Here is a 21357-nt window from a genome sequence, read left to right as displayed (position 1 = left end):
AACATATAGTTTGTCAGTAATTAAGTTTTAAAGTCTTCTTAAGATATATAGCATTTATTTTCAGATATCTAAAAAATAATTTTTGTTGTCGAACGATCTGGAGGCCAGTCCCTTTAAGATATAATATACTGATATTCAGGAGTAAGTATAATGCCATTAGAACATATATAGATATTAAAAGTATATATTTATAAGCAATATGCCGGGCCTTTTTTTCGGGCTATACCAGGTCTATTTTCATACTTACTCAACAGGAATAACTCAGGTGTTTCTACAGAAAGCGTGTCCAGTATTATGAGTTCGAGTTTAGTATTGTGCTTATATACATTCTGTCTATCTTGAGACTAATGTTAGCTACTGCCGTACTGTGCTTAACTTGGTTACTGTATATACATTCTGCGAACGTTTCATGAACATTACTTATGAAATATGGCGTCTGACTTGTTATAAACGTGAACTTGAATATGATAATTTTGATTAATTCAAAGGAAAAAGCTCTGGTCTTGTTTCAACATTCTTAGCTTTTATCAAATTAGGCAGAATTGTATATACATTCTTTGTGAGTAGTAAATGTTTTATATATCTTTATATATTTACAGTAAAGTCTGTTGACTGATGAACGACATGGAACCTATATAATGTATCTGGTGTTAAGAGGAGGTAAACAGCATCTGTAAAGTTTTATTTTTACAGATACTAAAAGTATTTCCATAAGTACCACTTCAAGTTTTCTCTCCAACGTAAAACATTTTCCTTCACAGAGTACCTCATATGCCCTTGCCCATATATATCACTTACCCAGTCAGCGTTTTCTTCCATAAATGATAAAACAGGTTTTCTAAAATGTTAAAGATAATTTCATACGGCTTTATTGAAGACTTCTAAAATTTTGTTAAAAAGGAAACAACAGGGCTTTCATTATGTATCCATTAGGCGTTTTCGGGGGCTTGCTGACTTAGAATCACTTCCGCCCCCCCCCCCCCCCCACTTCCCCACCACGACACACACACACCAAAGTGATGCGCGGTTAAATGCATCTTCACCCTCCCCCCGTGTACATAAATATTAAATATGTCAGATTTACTGGACATTTGTTGATAAATATTTACATTATAATTTGATAAAGTAAAGATTTAAAAACAAGGAGAATATATTTGTTTTGTATCACCTTGGTATATATATCTTATTTACGTTCTGTATTACTCTAACATTTCTGTTATAGCATGTTTATCCATGTATTAGAACACATATTCGGATTTGCACAAGCACATCTCCTCTATTGTTTCCTTTTATATAGTTCCCCGAAGGGAGCCATATAGGGTGTGACAGAGTAACCCCGCTAGGATTTTTTTTGACAAATCCACTCACTCCCTCTAGACCATACGCCTGGCACCGCTCCTGATTATACTGGAATACGTCTATTTACTTAGAACTTGTAAGTGTACCTTATCAAGGTTATATATGTAGTTTGTTGTGTGTCTTTACATAGTCTTGACCGTATTTATTACTGTAACATTTTGTTTTTATATGTCGAATATTGCCTTATTGAACTCTGAGGATCATGCTAAAAGTTGTAACATGTATTGTATATTCGTAATCTAGTACCAGTCTAATCATTTATGCATTTAGTAACCCCTACTATTATACATGGTCTTATGGGGTAAAAAGTATTTATAAACAATAAACAAAGAAGAAATGCTTTCAGTCATTGGATATATATGGTATCATTTTAGGACAGAGATCAAATTTGTTTATCTCCATACAATGACTGGGACATTATGACAGGACAACGAAATGTAGAGTACGTAGTTACATAAAGACAGAAAAAAACAGCTTATCAAAAAGTGCTATATGTTTAGACGCTTTAATTAACTTCTAAAGGGAAAATTACTGGATAATAATATTGACGTTGGGATTGGTTTCATATATTTGAAATAGCATCTCCTTGTTGATGTCCAGTGTTTTGTTTGAAACTGGAAACGTTAAACAATGTTCTGTTTGAAAATATTTTCTATTTTAAGGCCATGTTATCTATCACAGGTGTATTGCAAGTGATAACAAGGGATTTCAGTAGGTCAAAAGTGATAGTGGAAAACCCACTCTGGGGTCATTAAAGTACTATTGATGTTGCTGTTATCATAGATATAACATGACTATATGTACAATTTCATCAGGAGTCTTCAGTCTACATATATAACAAATATACCGTGATGTTTCAACAATGCTTAAAACGATGCCATATGATAACTGCTTAAAACTGTCAGGAACTTGTAATTCAGTCTTTCACAAAAATGGTTTGTGGAACATGATCACACATTGGCATAGCTAACTAATATCTAACATAGCTTATTTTGTTTGTCAGTTAAACAATGAAGGAAGGCAAGCGTTTTATATTCTGCGCGGACAGGTTATAGAACAGAATCAAGTCAATTATGACAGCATATTACCACATAACACCTGGTTCATTTCTACTAGGAAGAAGTACAGCATATTTTTCATCATTTTGTTTTATTAAGTATATAAGAATGAAAATAAACAAGGACACAGTTTATCGCTCTGACTTAATCTGGGGATCGCATATTCGAATCCCACAGAGAGCAGAATTTAGTCGTTATCACCCCAATCCGCACATGAGGCCCGATTCAGAAAGCAGCGATTGAAATGACATAAGTTGTAAGAACTTTCTCAACATCTGATGTAAAATGTGTAATTGAGTACGCACTGATTATGTTGTCGAAAATCCATATACAGTGCATATGCCACGATTTCTAAACATATAAACAATTCCCTGTAAATTGAGAACATTGTCATATACGTCCACAAAATTCGATTTTACTGAAGACTTTCTTAACATAATGGCTCTCACTAATATCGCATCCGATTTACCTAATTGTAACTGATGAATAAATACATTTTATTTGATTTCACTTTTGAATATGGTACATGAATAGCTTGAAAATAAAATAGTTGTCTGTGTATGAAGCTGAAGCTTATTTATACACACAATGCACGTACATTGTCATATTTTCACTGTCAGTTACATTGATTGCATGAACTTTGTCGTTACTTTCAGATACTTCAAGGAAACTGAATAAACGAGTTCCAGATTATTTGATAAGGCCAGAATGTTACAAGTTTAAAACAATCAATTAACAAAATATACAAATACATCCTCATAGGATAATCATATATCGTGGGGTATGATACTAAAAAGATCTACACCAAAACGATATTAACAATTTTTACAGTGTATTTTGTCAACGTTTCATGCTTCCTCCAAGATAAACAATTTAGACAGAAGTCACTTAACGTCAAAACGACGATACTTATAATGGCGGATTTATACTTATCAATGAATCTATATGATTAGCCCTTTCCATTGGTCTGAAACACAGTCATATGATTAATGATTAACATCGTATTGACTTGTAAGCGGTGCAAACGCACGCAACGACTACGAGCAGTATTGACGTCATAGTTTTTGACGTCGTAGCAAGGTGATGCCGTAAAAAGCTTTAGACCAAAATATTTGAAAAATGTCCAAATGCTGCAAATCGAACTTTTTTCAAATAACATTTCAATTGTTGGATTCAGTGATACTAGTTTCGGTCAGCATGAGGATTTAAAGACATGGGAAAAGTGATATTAACCTCGGACTATGCCCTCGGTCGATATCACATTTTCAAAGTCCATAAATTTTCATATCGACACCTCTAAAAGTCAATAATTTTATGATAAACAAAATATTGAAGTATATTAATATGTCGTGCTTTTTGTCACCATTGCCAGTGTAAAGGATTCCTTTGTTGGGGATAACTATTATTTACATTGTCCTATAGCTTCAGAAAAGTTAGTATGGTGGGAATTATGAGTGAGCTTTGATACAAGATTAACGGTGTTTAAATGATCAAGTAGTACTTTTGCCATTGATCACTGCAAAGAGGAGCTCCTTTTGTGTTCCTCTTTGATTTTTATCGTCTAAACTATTTATATTTTACCTTGTGTGTATATATTTATGTTCATCGCTATCATACATACGTATCTAAAAAGTCGTGACATTATTAAATAATGAAAATAGTGACCACTTAAAAACTTTGAATTGATTGTTGCGTTGCAAAATGTTTTCAAAGGTGACGTTGACGTTATTTATATATGAAGTATTTCAATGTTGCGCTTTTAAAAATTCTTGAATGTATATATTTTAAAACTCACAAGTCGCACACACACACGCACGCACGCAAGCACGCACGCACACACACACACACACACACACTTGAGTAATTTACAAGACGCAGGCTGCACGCAGGCGCGCACGTACACATCTAAGCAATTTTATTTCTTTTCGAAATATACTTCCTGAACCAATATTTTACAACTTTTCTCCTAAGTTTTTTTTCGCTGATATTTTACAATTCCATAAAGTTTTTAATCTACTACTCGCAAGTAGATGTTTCAAGGGGTTGGCAACTTTATATCGGAAGGTTCTTTTGTCGTACTGGAAGAAACAAGACTTTTAATTTCACCGACGGACCTTTGGTGCTCCAAGCTGATTGTTTCCTTCAAGTCCTGTCCCAGCTGTGTCTGACCTCTCTTTAAAACTTGCATTTCTGTTTTAAAAGTCGTTTCAGCATTTTGCACACTAACTGAAATGTTCCTCATTTCTTGTAACAGTTCTGCCTTTTGTTCTTCAATACCAGCTAAAGATATACGGCTCACACTTCCGTCATATGTCATTGACCCAAGGGTTCCATAAACTAGAATAATTACAAGAAAAGGTTAAAGAAATGTTAATGCACATGGAAGTTTGAATACAAAATATAATTATAATGTGTCTTTTCAAAAATAATATGAAACAAACCGCTACGTATTCGACGGTTACAGTAATTGTGGTCCTTCTGCATAAACTGCTCTCCGCATAAACTGCTCTTTTCGCATGATGTTTTTAGTTCTTGACCGGCATTGTATTATATTAATGAAATTTAGGAATCAAGGAAAATCTTTAAAAATATATCTTAATTAAATGTACATAACATTTTTTTCACTTGCGCCACAGTAGCACTAGAATAAAAATAAAGGTAAAATCTTGTGTTAGAGAGTTAGAGATAATTTTGACCGTATTTTTTTTTTTAATTCATGTCTTCACAATGGTTTTAAACATGATTTTTTACATTTCACCCACGTATCGTCAGGCGTGGCATAAATACGTCAGCACAATAAGCGTGAAAGGCAAGTTTGTTCCCTAACCTTACAAAATACTTTTATCAATTTGTCAACTAATTGAAAGCCACTCTCATAGGATTTTTGTCTGATAAATATTATTTGTTTTATTGACCAATCATATTCTTCACTGCGAAACAGGCTGGTACAGGTAGTGATGTAATGAATAACAACAACAAAACTGTAACAACAACACCAAACCAGTGCTTAAACAGAAAATATTCTTAAGTCCAAAGATATATAGATTTTACTTTGCTCTGTTTAATATATTCATATACATTAACTCATTAACTACAGACAGAAAAGCCTTCGGGTTTCCTGTATTGAAAATAAGCGTCAACGTGATATTTAGCGCCATGTACGCATTTCAAATTTGATCAAATATTTTACTTAAAACATGTTTAAAACGAAATGTTACATAGCATAACTGTGTGGAAAAAGGACCTCGGACATTTTCCTATTCAGATTGCCTATCCAATTAAGGAAAAAGTGACATAGGGCTAGACTTCTGAAATTGCATAGTAACGATAGTTGAAGACCATTTCTTGATAAATGCGACTTTATTTTACAAGTTTACGAACAAAAAAGAAGACTTTGTAGACATTTCTCATTCTTTTCTATTAAGATATGAACATAAATCATTTCTACGTTTTAAACATCTTTCCCCCCAGTGACGCAGCAAAATATTTCACATGCCTTTGTAAATAATTATTATATGCATATGCTGCAAAAATGGTACTTCGTCACAGGGGGAAAAGTGTTTAAAATGAAAAAAGAAACTACGTACAGGGTGTCAGCAAATGAATTTTACATAAATAGATGATTTTACACGAGTTATTGGTTGCTCATGCTAACCCACGGATGTTTTGATTTTAACGCGCATGCGCTCTTTACGTGTGGCAAAAGAACTCTCAACGATAAGAAAACCTACATAAAATTATCATTTTATTACGAATTGTTTTGCCATTATTAAGATAATTTCAGTAATGTAATTTATTATACAGTATACTTTGATTAAAGACATGCATGTTAATTAATCATATCTTACCTGAAAATCCTGCTTTATTCTTAATATTCTTAATATTTATTTCATTACATCTATTTTTCCCACAACTTCTAATAGTTGTTATATATTTCTTTTTCTCCGTCTTGAATGACATCTACATACTTTGGGGTCGCGGCTCCATGTCACTGAAATTGCTATTTTAAGTGATATACCGGAAATCATTGCGTAACTATTATGTAAATAACATGATAAAACATAGATCACCTGGGTAATCAAGACCGTAACTTAATTTCTAAAGTGTCCCCTAATTAGAGCGGATCATAAAAGTCACTGAAGCAAATAAGATGGCTTTGATGTGATATACATAAATGCCTTGGGTCATTAATACCATTAAAAGAACGCACTCGGATTGATATATCACGTGGCGGAGCAGCTGTTTTGTGAACAAAAAAATAAACATTTCACGTGACATCTAGTATTTTAAAATCTATAAGAAGATACGTTGGAACTTTAATGGACATTTCCTTTTAAAACGATGAAAGTGCATTTACAAAAAAATCGAAATTCGTAAGATATGAATCAAATCAAGGACTGTTGCTACACACCGAAGGAAAATACCTGACATAAATCTCTATTTATTTTTGTTTCTTGTGTGTACATGCTGGATCATTTTCATATTGAAAATGTATTACAACAATTTTAAGATGATGATTATTATTTTTGAGTACTGAATGAATTGATCCCCATTTGAGAATAATTGGATACAAAACCAAAGACTGACCTTTGTTAATTTTCAACTTCGACTTTTAATTATATTTTAAGTATCATGTAAGCTAATTGCGAAATGTAGTAAGTTATGTGAGACCACGTTAGGAAAAAAACAAAGTCTTTGTTATTACCTAATTAATTCATGGAAAATATCATTCTTTATTTTTCTTAACCTAAATTTGTCGAGATCAAAATTGCGTCTATTAATCTAAAATCATCAATGATAATGCGCATAAGTTAAAGCTGTGGGTTTGCTAAGATCTACATATATTTTCCTTTGTCTTTCGGTGGATATTTACTATAAAACAAACCATTATTGATCGAATAGATTAAAATACAATATAACTCTAACGTAATTTATATTGTGCAGTAATGTCTTTTTGCCCTACGTAGAGTGCGCATGCGCGAAAATTGTTTCCCGTTGCCAAGGAAGTAGCTCTCTGTAAAAAGGTCTATATTTGGCACTTACTGCATGTGTTTCTTAAAATTTACGTATCTACAGCTTTATTCATTTTTGTAAATATTGCAAGCATAGAAAACACTAAACTAAATAAATAGCGAATATAGAAAGTCAAGCTAGAAGGCAGACTGATTCTTATAAGTTTATTTTATGAATTTTTCAATCAGATCTGTTACCTCTTGACAGTCTAAGCCCGTCGATTGAGTGTCATCAGGATTAACACAACTGCGTCTGTCGTAAATCAAGAACTAAGCAAGTGGCTTAGACAAATTACATATATATGTGTCTTCAACGTAAACATGACAATGAGATATAGACGAACTTCTATAGGAATAATGCCACTTTAGGGCAATTTTTTTACATTTTGTAGGACACAACTGAAGCGAACCTAGAATGCATTTTAAGAACAACATTTGCTTTTATTCGATCTAGCGTCCTATATACTTAACAGAACTACACCAAACACCAACTCCCTAACTGACCCCCTAACTGACTTTGTTGCTTCCAGAACTAACACTGACGCCCATAGAACTAGTACTGAATCGCCCAGAAATAAAACTGACACCCCCAGAATTAACATCATTTCGCTCACACGTCTGAAACTTATTTCGAAGCCAAACGAAATACTAGTAAGGACCTCAAAGAACTAACACAAACACCCAAAGAATATCTACATAAAAGTTGATACTAGCTAGTGAAGGTCTGTTCCACTGATATAAAATGCTAAAAGTAAGGCACCCCTGAACTCACAGTGGAATAGGCAGTCTCCTGCACCCCTCTGCTTCAACTGAAAAAGGCCAACTACGCCAATGTATAGCCAGCTACACCACTGCATGTATTCAATAATAATCCTCCACATAATGCCCGGTCAGTATTGCACATGTGTAAATACAGTATAGCAATAGATGTATAGAAAACAAACAATAGGCTATGATCAATGCATCGGTTATCATGGGCACTCGGGTGGAAATAACTAAAGTACAGTTAGGGGACCAAAAGTTTTGTTCCACTTTTATTTTTTCCTTTTCGTTTATTTTTTAAAATGTCAATAAAACTGATAATCTGCATGGTATAAGTTTATTTATTGTGTTAAAATATTTCATAGAAGACATACCTTAAATGCCAACCCTTTTTTTTAAACTAAAAATACACATTTTAATTTTTCAAAAATATGACCCTCAGTTACAAACTGTTAGAATTTCAAGTAAACGAATATGAAATAAAATTATTTTTTGTGACAGTTTGATAGGAATATAACTTATTTATCAGTATTTGAAGCCATTATATAAAACTATCAGCTATTGAAGTCAAGAAATAGCATTGAACTTAGGGCAAAATCCCTAGCATAATGTCCGATGTCCTTTTTTTACACAAACACTGAGTTGGTTATTAGCTGTGCAGAATATTTCGCCATCATTTGCGCCCTAATGGAACTATTCCGCAAAACGTATTACCATTTCCGGTCCTGGCGTTTATAAACGAAAGAGCGTGGCGACCTACCATTTGGCGCCATAAATGCGCAAGTAAACAGTTCTACCATATGCCATCTAAATTTTACAATAAAAGATATATTAGAACCTAAATAATTTATAGCAAAACCTTGTTTAAACACTATCATTACTCTCGGGCGGAAATGACTGCGCCCTCGTGAAATTATTACACCGACGTATAATTGCCCAACATTTATAAACAGTGTAAAACACGGTTTTGCAATAAATTATTTCTTAAATATCAAGATGCAATCAGTTTCTTGAAACAAAAGGTGAAAGAAAGACTTGCATATTTTCCATATTGCCAACTATCTATTAACCATGTTTCATCAATAAAAAAAGTTGAACTTTAAATTTCAAAGCAAGATCAACCTCTGTAACTGAAGGACAGACATCCGCGACAGCCGAATGGGCAGGCAAATGGACAAACTGAAATGTATATTCTTTATAAATTCCTTCTATGTATGTACATACAGCAGGTTTTATGAAGATACTGTTTCATAGTAGACACCAGTATTACCTGAACCATACTGTTTAAGTTTTGGCAGCTGCTCGCACAACGCTTCGTTGTCGTTTTTTGGGGATGTATGGACCCACTTAGTTAGAATCCATGTGCAATTGTCTTCGTTCAATATTGCGTCTTCTTCAATATCATATGCATCTATTCCCAAAATCTGTGCAAACTCTGCATTTGTAAGCTTCGGATCTAGAGATGTTGGAATGTTTAAATAAGTACGCATCATCCTGAGAAGCAGATGCTTGTTTTAGATATAAAAAAGCGTTTCAGACCAAGGGTTACAACGCTACCCCAAAAGCGTCTTTATTGCAAACATGTCATGACGCCCGTACAATTATTTCTTCTTAAAATTAAAAAAGTCATACACTGTACGTGGCAATTTACAGCAGGGTTCCTAGCTTTACAGTCGAACCGGCAAGGCACAAAAAATAATAGATTCAGAGATATCTTATAAACCAGCACCTACAGTATAACACACTGGGAGAGGTATATCATTGTTGTATTAAATGTCTGTTTTTGTTTGATAAATCAGCAGCGACTTTAACAAGCTATTCACTGACCCGGAACAGAGAAATTTCACATGCAGAGTGAATTAATGCATAGGTTTCTTTCTTTCTTTTTTAAAATAAATATACTTAAATACAAATTGATTGTTTCAACGGCAATAAATTGAAGATGACTATTATTGGCCAGAATAAATTTTTATGGGTTGTTTTCAAGAAAGAAAATAAGTATAAATCAATAGCCAAACCGGCTTGTACGAATGCATGACAACATATACCTTTCTGGCAGTATTTTCGTAAAATTCTCATGACACCGAACTTGGCTTTATCGGGGACGTCAGCAAAATGGTACTTCCTGTCTTGTTTATCTAATTTCTTTAGCTCATTGATGCAATTTGTCATCAGCGGTGACTCTGTAAGACCGATTGTGTATTTCAGTTTTAGAGTCTGGTTGTTATCATTTTCCTTTATATCCTTCAAGTCTTCGACCAGTTCCTGCAATTAAAATTTCAAGGACCTTATCTAGTATGATAATCACAAAGCATATTTTTCCATCGTGCCTTCCGGTTTAATAAAATCGGTCAAGTATCATTTTCAAATTTTTAATAACTAACTCAGGTACTTTACAAGAAAATCTATAAGAAAACATAGGGATAGAACGCGATCAAGCAAGATAAAGGCATATTCGATTTGAAACTGACTATGTTCATTAAAGGTAATGGAAAACGCAACACCTCTCACGCTTAGGAGAAACTATAAAGTATGAAATACACTGAAACGCAACACTCCTCACGGCAGCTAGCAACAGCTTAAATGGACTCCAAAAATGACGCCAAGATTTTTTTCTCTAAAGTACATGTAGTAACCAAAAAAGTATTTGCAGCTGACATTTGCAGCTGACTTCTTATGCCCTGTTAACAAGATTTTATCTTCGGGTGAAACTATAAGATTTTGCAACACAGTTGGATATTTGTACAAAACTAAAGTATCTGATCGCACATTCGTTTTGCACATTTTATCATTGATATTTAAATTAAACTGTGCAAGTTCAATGGTTATATACATTTGTACTTCTCATAATTTTATTTTAAAATAATAGCTGCCACATTATCAACCTGTAACAATCGGGTGCGTTCTTCTAGTCTTGTTGCTGTTCCTTCTAGTTCAGACTTGGTAGAACTAAGTTTTTCCGATGTTGATTCGAGATCATATTTTGTCTGTTGAAGTTCTTTTAGTTTTTCCTGAAGCGTTCTCTTAGTATTTTCTAGATGTCTCGTTGTGGTTTCAATGTCCACTTTGACTTTATTAAGATTTTCAAAGGCGTCTGTCAGACTAGTATGATAGCTTAGAAGAAGATCGTTCAGCTTCGAACCATCATATTCTTGAATAAGATTGTTGCTACCAACTTGAACTTTATCAGTATATGCAACATAACAGTTAATGTTCTTTTGGTCAAAATCATCACACAGTTTTCTTCGGTACAGCGAATCAATCTAAAAGATAAAAGAGAAAACATTTTTCTATTAAATGCTGATGTCTGATTTTAATAGTACGTGGCTGTGTAAAAAATGCTAAAATTGATAATATGACTTAAATTCATGTCTATATGTTATCTGCTAGATTTTTTTCTATGTTGTGTCTGTCATTTGCCACCCTTTGATTGACTGTAATTACATTTTTGATACTCTTTAGGCCAAGTTCATCTATGTTTCAGGGATACAACAATTATGTATATGTGTTGACTTTAACGCAATGATATCTGGAATGAGGTCTGTATTACGAAGAAATGTATGTTAAAACTAAGGGGGGAGAACGTAGCGAGAAAATGTATAATGGAATGAGAAAAGCTTTTGAAAAGAATGTTCAGCATAATAAAATTGGAGAGAAAAGCAGAGTAATGGAAGACATAGATAACTATGTCGGAAAAATCGGTAAAAAGATTGATAAAGTTGGATGGAGCAAGTACTGAACAATATTATACTACAGTTGAAATAAAGAATGGTGGTGGATCAGTTTCAAATAAAAGGGATGATGTGTTGGGAAAATAGAAATAATGCTTCGAGAATTTATTCAATCAAAGGTTAGGTTGCAGAAAATAATGGTGCTTTATGTTCAAAATAATTCTTTAAATTGTGATTCTCTTAAAAAGGAAACTTACAAATGCAGTAAAAGCTAAGAGTGACATGAAAGCAGCGGGTTTGTGTTCCGGTTAATGTTACTGTTCCATGTAAGATAGCGCACATGCTCCAGACAATAAGTAGGATTACGACGAAAAAGAACATTTTTATTGAAAAGGAGACTGCCTTTAACGAATGTGTAAAATATTCCTGCATTCTGTATCTTGACTGTGAAATTGAATATTACAAGTTTAACCGAAAATAAATTACAAGTGACTTAAATGTTCATATTTTAACAGGATAACCATAATTTCCAATTCCAAGGATGACAAGTACGTCCCAAACTTTTCGATGAATGCCAACATATTTACATGTAAATAAATTAATTTCTTTCATCTGCAGTGAAATATTTGAAGTAGAGAAATTCAACGCTCGCTTGGACAAATTTCTTTGCTAAAGCTTCAAAAACAAAAACAAGAGGGCCATGAAGGCCCCGTATCGCTCAACTGACCTACTGACCTAAAGATCTTAAAGATTAACATTTTGACCAAGTTTCATTAAGATATGGTCATAAATGCGGCCTCTACAGTGTTAATTAGCTTTTCCTTTGATTTTATCTGGTGACCTAGTTTTTGACACCCATATGACCAAGATTCGAAATTGACATAAAGATCATCAAGATTAACATTCTGACTAAGTTTCATGAAGATACAGTCATAAATTTAGCCTCTAGAGTGTTAACAAGCTTTTCCTTTGATTTGACCTAATGACCTAGTTTTTGACCTTACCTGACCAACATTCGAACTTTAACTAAAGATTATCAAGATTACCATTCTGAATAAGTTTCCTTAAGATATGGTCATAAACGAGGTCTTTTACAGTGTTAACTAGCTTTTCCTTTGACCTAGTTTTTGATCCTACATAACCCAGATTCATACTAGACCTTGAGATGAAGGTTAACATTCCGGCCAAGTTTCATGAAGATAAGTAATAAATTTGGCCTCTATAGTGTAAACAAGCTTTTGCAATGATTTGACATGGTGATCTAGTTCTTGACCCCGGATGACCAAATATCAAACTCTTCTAAGATTTTATTGAGAGTAACACTCTGATCAAGTTTCATTAAAACTGAGCCAAAATTGTGACCTCTAGAGTGTTAACAAGCTTTATAAAATGTCTAAGATTTCATTGAGGATAACTTTCTGACCAAGATTCATTAAGAGTGGGCCAAACTTGTGACCTCTAGAGTGTTAACAGTCTTTTCCTTTGATCTGACCTGGTGACCTAGTTTTTGACCCTACCTGACCCAGATTCAACCTTTACCTAAAGATCATCAATGTTAACATTCTGAACAAGTTTCATTAAGATATGGTCATAAATGTGGCTTCTACAGTGTTAAGTAGATTTTCCTTTGATTTGACCTGACGAGCTAGTTTTTTATCCTACATGACCCTGATTCAAACTGGATACTGACATCATCAAGATTAGCATTCTGGCCAAGTTTCAAGAAGACGTGGCCTCAACAGTGTTGCTCCAGATTACGCAACAACGAAAAGCTGTAGTTACTTTTTCTTTTTTTGCATTGATGGCGTACTTTTTATAAGTGCGCTTCGAATTATTGAGAAATAAATTTATACCAAAGCCTAGAAAAAACAACTATTGTTGAAATATAAAGTAGAGGCGACATTACTTGGCATTTTATTCATTAATTTTAAGCGTGACATTATTTTTGCTATATGTAATTTTTAAATGGGTTCCTTTTCAAATGTTTACAAACTGTGCATAAATGTTCATTCTGTAGCAACAGACATCTCAGTCAATCCCTTTGCAAAACATATGTTTAGGTGACACTGAATAAATCTTTGAACGATAATTGTTACGTTGAAGAAAAAAGAAGTGTCAACGTCTCTCAAAGAGACATTCTTGGCAGTTACCTAGGTGCCTACCATATGGCCTTAATTGTGTCATTGTAGAATAGATTTACTAGTCTATTGTTATCAGTATCACTATTATTATGCATTAAAAGAACCATTGTCATTTAATTTTTACAAAAGTTGTTGTTTATCTATGTCAATATCATCAGCAGAAAATACAGTTATTTTTTATATAAAGAGAGTAAAGGTGTCTACGAAATAAATGCCAAGCACAGATCCTCTTATTCGAGACTTACTGGGCCTAAAGTAAAACATTGGTTCCCCTCCTGCGACGGACGCCAAAAAAACCCCAAAAACAAAACAAATATATAAAAAAACAACAAAAAACAAGGAGCTGCGTTCAATAAACGCTTGATGACCCCAGTGGCATCCTTGTCGATAGATTTTGCACCTAACTCCAAAACCAGGTCAAGGTTAAGGTCAAACCGAGGTCAGGTGATGTTTGAAGATGAGGAATGGTCACAGGTTACATCTACATTAGTATCAAGTCATTCTAGTAAGGGGTATTGATGCTAGACGAAACGGTCCCATTTGGTTAACCAAGAGATGGTCCATATAAAGCAACCTAAGTCCAAAATGAGGTCAAGGTCAAGATCAAACTGAGGTCAGGTGATGTCTGAAGATGAGGAATGGTCACAGGTTACATCTGCATTAGTATCAAGTCATTCTAGTAAGGGGTATTGATGCTAGACGAAACGGTCCCATTTGGTTAACCTCGTACGGACTGACGAACGAATGAACTAACGAACGGACGGACATGCCTCACGCATCAGTAGATGCTGGGGGCATAAAAAACGCCGCGACCCAAAATATTTTATTGCATGATCCAGTTAGTTTTCTTTCTTCCAATTCTATTTTAATAGGTTTAGAGAGACAAAAACAAAAGGAAGTACATGCTGTATTTTTCACTTGGTTGCCTGTCATTAAAAAATCATACTGAACGTCTTTAGACTGATTTATAGAAACCATTCCGGTGCATTCCATGACTCCAGTTGATTTCATGACTTCAGTTTGTTTTGAGCAGCAAGGCCCCCATTCCCTTTAGCTCCGATGACTTGACACAGTAAAATGCGGTAAGAGTTATCCTTAAGTTTATTGACTGACATCGTGCTACATTGAAGTCCAGTCCACATGCGGTATCTATTACATTGCAAGATAATAAGAAACATGCACATTAGTTATTCCTCCGTGTTAAAATGCATAAATTATCTGTTAAAACGTGAGAAAATGTATAAACATAATAAATATATTGCATAATAAATCTATTGCATAAATTACTTCAAAACTGCAATTTAGTAAAAAATGATATATAATATATAAAGTATGTCAAAAGAAAGAATGTATGATTATTTTCTTACGTCTTAATTAGATTGTCTATATTTTTATTCTGAATATTTAACTGAATATGCTTTGTAAATATATATATAATTTTTTCCTTTACAAGTTGATTAGAAGCTTGATTTAAGATTTTAAAAAAAGGATTCATGTGAGTTATTTGGACGTCAACTTTTTTTAAAGATTTCTTTAAAATTGATAAGAATTTTGGTCTTCGTCTTTATAATGCATATTTTCTGACCTGGCGGAGATATTTTTAGTACAGGTTGTACCATTAAAATAAATAGGTAACTTGGTGCAATCGGATTTATTCGTACGGATTGAAACCAAATCTAATGATGTAGCCGATTACCCTAAACTAAACGATAGAATGGCCCATTGATGACCTTTCTATAAATATTTCTGCCAGGTCAGAAAATATGCACTATACCTGTACAGCAATTAGTAAACAAAGCATTAATTTTGCGTTTACGTATTGTTCTGAACACTGAAGTACTTTAAGAAGCATTTATATATCAAATAACTGAATAATTTTCAGGAGAAAGTAGAAAAGTAGTCTGTATGTGAGTGGAACTGGGATATATGCGTTTGTTTTATTAACTGGAGCATGGTCCGACGTAGATTTTCTATTTACTTCAGAGCAAGTATTTTCGTGCCTACCCAGCGGGGAAAGTGTGAATTTGTCTGAGCACTCGACGGGGATAGATATTCCTGTATGTGAGTGCAACTGGGATATGCGTTTTTCTTTTCAAAGTGGAGCATGGTTCGATGTATTAACAAATATTGTCTAGCTTACCCAGCGGGGAAATTAAACAGTTGTCCGAGCACTCGCCGGGGATATAAAATAGCGTGCACTAATATGATGTCACATTGTACTGGCACTATTGTGACGTCATAAACTTTATAAATAATTTTAGGAAATATCATACTCTATTTGTCTCCACGATCTATTTTGAATGTAATAGGCAAGGAATAATGTCTGCCTGTGTAAGACAGCTGTTTTTCCAACCCTCGGGACTTATTGGATAAAAACACCTCGCTAACGCTCGGTTTTCCATTCCACACTGTCCCTCGGGTAGGGAAAACCCCCGTCTTACACTTGTAGGCAGTTAAGTAAGATTTTATATTCTTGCCAACCTGGTTTGTCCGAACACGTGCCGGGGATAGATATTCCTGTCTTTCCCCGAGGGAAAAACCTTGTCTAAAATAGCGTTCTCTAAGGTGACATCACATAGTACCGGCATTACTGTGACGTTATGAACTTTATGTCAGAAAATGCCCAAATTTATTTGTCTCAACGATCAATTCTAAACGTGATTAGCAAGAAAAACTAGAGCTATCACTAAAGGTGATGAATGTACCCCCTGCATGCACTGACACAGTACATTGCAATTTGACTCACACAAGATTGCATAATTATGTGGACTGTATGTATATAGACTGTATGTATACAGTATAGTAACAAAAAACAAAGTCCCATAACTATGCAGAATATTTATCTAAAAGAATGTAACATGCAGCATGCACAACTAGGGCTGGTACTGATCACTTGTGTGAAGTTTCATTAAATTGTGTGTAAGGGTTTGGTAGATTAGGCACGCAAAAGATTGCATATGCAGACTGTATGTACATAGTATGTTAACAAGAAACAAAGTCCCATAACTCTGCAATTTTTGTCGCTGAAAGAACCTAACATGCCCCATGCACAACTACTGTTGTTACTGATCCCTTGTGTGAAGTTTCATTAAATTGTGTCAAGGGGATGAGGAGAGATGGTGCGCACAAGATTGTGTCTATGTATATAGTATAGTAACAAAAAAACAAAGTCCCATAACTCTGCAATTTTTTTTTTCTGAAAGAACCTAACATGCCCCATGCACAACTACTGTTGTTACTGATCACTTATGTGAAGTTTCATTAAATTGTGTCAAGGGGATGAGGAGAGATGGTGCGCACAAGATTGTATCTATGTATATAGTATAGTAACAAAAAAACAAAGTCCCATAACTCTGCAATTTTTTTTTCTAAAAGAAACTAACATGCCCCATGCACAACTGTTGTTGGTACTGATCACTTGTGTGAAGTTTCATTAAACTGTGTCAAGGGGATGAGGAGAGATGGTGCGCACAAGATTGTGTCTATATATATAGTATAGTAACAAAAAAACAAAGTCCCATAACTCTGCAATTTTTTTTTCTAAAAGAACCTAACATGCCCCATGCACAACTACTGTTGGTACTGATCACTTGTGTGAAGTTTCATTAAATTCTGTCAAGGGGATAAGGAGAGATGGTGCGCACAAGATTGCGTCTACGGACAGACGGACAGACGGCCAGACAGACATACAACCTGAAACCAGTATACCCCACCCACCCCTTACAACTTTGTTGTCGGGGGGTACAATGATCTCACATGTCTATCTGTGAAAGACAGCTGTTTTCCCAATCCTCGGGACAGTTTGGATAAAAAACCTTGCTAACGCTCGGGTAAGGAAAATCCTAGTCCAGCTCGTGACGTAATTATCACTTTCATTTTATTTCAGTCTGATATTTTTGTGGACGGACCGTCAGGGGAGGTAACTAGAGTCACGGATTTGGACTAGGAAAAACCGGTCTTACTAGTACACAGACAGGCGTGCAATACCCTTATAGTCATTCTGTTAGTTTTCCTTCCAATTGCTGTTTAAACATTATATACAAATAAATAAAACATAATTTTAAGCCATATGCATTTCAGATACTAGTTATCTGTGTTTGTAAAATAGAAGTATGGTTTACCATATAGAAAGTGCTGCATTCAGTGTTAGTTTAGCGACATTTTATGCTCCCTGAAGGGTGAGCATGTTAGTTGTTTGTCCGTCACACTTTCGTCCGGAGTACATTTTGAAAAGTATCATTGGCATTTAATTGAAACTTTACATAATCATAGAGGCCATTGGGACGAAGTGCAGTGTTAAAGAATCATAACACTATCATGCCTAGTTTTTTTTAATTATCTCCTTATATCATTCAAAATAAGGCTTGCCCGGAGCATTACATGAAAGGCCTTTATGGTATTTCATTGAAACTTCACAAAATGAGAGAGGCCATTAACGGAAAGTGCAGTGTTGAAGAACCATAACTCAACTTCACCTAATTTTTAGCTAACCTGAACAATGCTCAGGTGAGTTTTTCTGATCGCTCGATGTCCGTCATCTGTCTGCCGTCTGTCTGTTAACATTTAGCTTGTGTATGCGATAGAGGCTGTATTTTTCAATCGATCGTCATGGAATTTGGTCAGAATGATTGCCTTGTTGAAATCTAGGTCGAGTTTGAATATGAATTATCTGAGGTCAAAAGCTAGGTCATTAGGTCAAATCAAAGAAAAACTTTGTGTATGCAATTGAGGCTGTATTTTTTTCCAATTGATCTTAATGAAATTTAATCAGAATGAGTGTTTTGATGAAGTCTAGGTCGAGTTTGAATATGGGTCATCTGGGATCAAAAACTAGGTTACTAGGCCAGATTAAAGAAAAACCTTATGTATGTGGTAGAGGCTGTATTTTTTCAATTGATCTTCATAAATTTTCTTCAAAATGATCACCTTGATGAAATTTAAGTCGAGTTCGTATATGGGTCATCTTGGGTCAAAAACTAGGTCAAATCAAAGTAAAACCTTGTGTATGCAATAAGGGCTGTATTTTTCAATTGATCTTCATGAAATTTAGTCAGAATGATTGCCTCAATAAAATCTAGGAAGACTTTGAATATGGGTTATCTGGGGTCAAAAACTAGGTCACTAGGTTAAATCAAAGAAAAAACATTGTGTATGCGATAGAGGCTGTCTTTTTCAATTGATCTTCATGAAATTTGGTCAGAATGATTGTCTTGATAAAGTCTAGGTGAAGTTTGAATATGGGTCACCTGGGGGTCAAAAACTAGGTACCTAGGTTATATCTAAGGAAAACCTTGTGTATGCGATAAAGGCTGTATTTTTCAATTGATCGCCTTGATAAAAAATCTAGGTCAAGTTTGAATATGGGTCATCTGGGGTCAAAAACCTAGGTCACTAGGTCATATCTAAAAATACTTGTTTGAAACTCAAGAGACCGCATTTTTGGAGTACTTGTTTAATTATCTCCCTTTATTACACAAAATAAGACATGTCCGGAGCATTACTTCAAAAGTACTAATGGCATTTAATAATATCCCATACAATCTATACAGTATACAAAATACTCCTACCTTAGAAACAGATTTTAAATTGTCTTTGCATCTTTTCAATTCCTTCTTCAATTTTTCATTCTCTTTTGTGAGTTTTAGTTTTTCTCTGTCCTGCTTCTGTGTTTTTGGTTGGAGTTTTTTGTCCGATTTAAAGGCAGACGGACGTATTTTCCTCATTGCAGTCGAAACAACACTTGCAATGGAACTCTTAGAACCTGTGCTGGTTCTTGAAGTCGTTGAAAGTCTTCTTCGACTTGTTCTCCCATTAATCCGATATATACCAGCAGACGAAGCACCCGAAGCACACGAAGAATAACCAGACCGTTCAAATTCTGTGTCTGTAGCAGACGATCTACCCCAATCTTCATCACGTTTTCTCCAGTGATCATCAGGTCCACTCAAGTCTGTTTCCGAACCAGAATGATGGAACCTCCTTCGCTGCTGCTGCCTTTGGAACACTTCAAATCAAATACTTCTAACTAAATGAAGTGAGATGCAATTAACGCAATATCTGTATAAAACTTATGTTATCGTTCAGTTCAAAGGTATGTGAGTAAATTAAAGATTAAGATATCGGACAATTTTTACGTCTCCCTTTATTGAGAGGTTTATTTGTAAACTAATACGCGAACATATATATCACTGTAGTTGATAATATATAAGTACCTTCTTATATATGTACAGGTGCACTTCACAAAAAAGTTTCCAATGCGAGGTTATTTTTATGCACTTAATTATACGAATGTACCTGTTAATGCTACGGTCACAGCTATACATTACAAATACTGGAGTATATTCCAAATTAAATAATAAGGTCAGTTACTCCGGTAAAAGTATATGTTCTTGTATACTTGTATAAAATATGTCCATTAGCAGAAACACAAGGCATTGGCCATGATGTAGGCGTACATGTGAATGTCATCTAAAACCGCGTTGTCATTGACTAATCTCGAAAAAATTGTCCGATATCTTAATCTTTAATTTACTCACATACCTTTGAACTGAACGATAACATAAGTTTTATACAGATATACACGTGCATATCCATATATATGTTCGCCTACATACTGATGCGTGCACGTATATAAATATTTACATGCACTTATATATTTTTGCGTGCACGTATATTTTGAAACGTGTTCAAACCTAGCAAATATTGTAAAGTAAAAAGCAAAGAGATGAATCTGTTACATTTTAAGGATAACATGGTGTAGTAACCATATTTCATATCTTGTAATGGGATGGTAATATTTAAATGAAATTTGGTCACTTTAAAGACAATCAAAATTAAAAACGTTTCACCGAGAGATTTTTCTAATTTTATCATTTTTGGGGGAGATAATCGGTATTGAAGTTAGCATTAATGCCAATGGCAATTATATAATTTCTTTGATTATGAGAATTCGAGCTTGAGTTTCAAGAAAATTTTGCGGTAGAAAGCTGCATTATATGATTCTGATACAAATATCAAAAAGAAATCTAAAATTCCCCGTGGGGAAAAGGAGAAAATTAAGTTTTTCTGGTTTTCAGGGTAGGGAAAAGGAGAAAATTAAGTTTTTCTAGTTTTCAGGGGAGATAACTCATGAAAAACCAAAATTATCAGGGGAGGTAATCGAAAGGAAATTTTTGAGAACTTCTGTCACTATATAACTTGTCAATATGCACCTTATTTCTATCGTTTGACATTTTCAAAGCTTACATTATCAAGTTGTATGTACGCTTTTGGTGAAATTGAGGCCTACTACGGGTAGTCATCCTTAATACACAGTTTTGTATTTTGAAATTCGCTTATATGTTATATACATTAA

At 34.3% G+C, this 21357-nt stretch overlaps 1 protein-coding gene across 1 annotated transcript; it reads right to left on the bottom strand.

The window, feature by feature from the left end:
- Positions 1-2535: 2535 nt before the first annotated feature.
- Positions 2536-20270, bottom strand: LOC123565059 (uncharacterized). Its single transcript, XM_045359069.2, has 5 exons — positions 19571-20270; positions 11077-11454; positions 10240-10456; positions 9462-9647; positions 2536-4754 (listed from the first exon to the last, which is right to left on the bottom strand). Exons 1-5 carry the CDS (start codon positions 19724-19726, stop codon positions 4453-4455), a joined length of 1239 nt encoding a protein of 412 aa, XP_045215004.2. The 5' UTR covers positions 19727-20270; the 3' UTR covers positions 2536-4452.
- Between the last annotated feature and the right edge of the window lie 1087 nt (positions 20271-21357).

Source organism: Mercenaria mercenaria, chromosome 1 (genome assembly GCF_021730395.1).
Source record: "Mercenaria mercenaria strain notata chromosome 1, MADL_Memer_1, whole genome shotgun sequence".
In the NCBI taxonomy this organism is placed as follows: Eukaryota; Metazoa; Mollusca; class Bivalvia; order Venerida; family Veneridae; genus Mercenaria; species Mercenaria mercenaria.
This window is presented reverse-complemented; position numbering and strand designations above follow the sequence as displayed.

Coding starts and splice junctions, on each gene's coding strand:
- LOC123565059 (XM_045359069.2), bottom strand. CDS start 19,726: ATGAGGAAAATACGTCCGTCTGCCTTTAAATCGGACAAAAAACTCCAA. Junction 11,455..19,570: donor ATTTAAAATCTGTTTCTAAG/GTAGGAGTATTT, acceptor TTTATCTTTTAG/ATTGATTCGCTGTACCGAAG. Junction 4,755..9,461: donor ACTTAAACAGTATGGTTCAG/GTAATACTGGTG, acceptor TAATTATTCTAG/TTTATGGAACCCTTGGGTCA.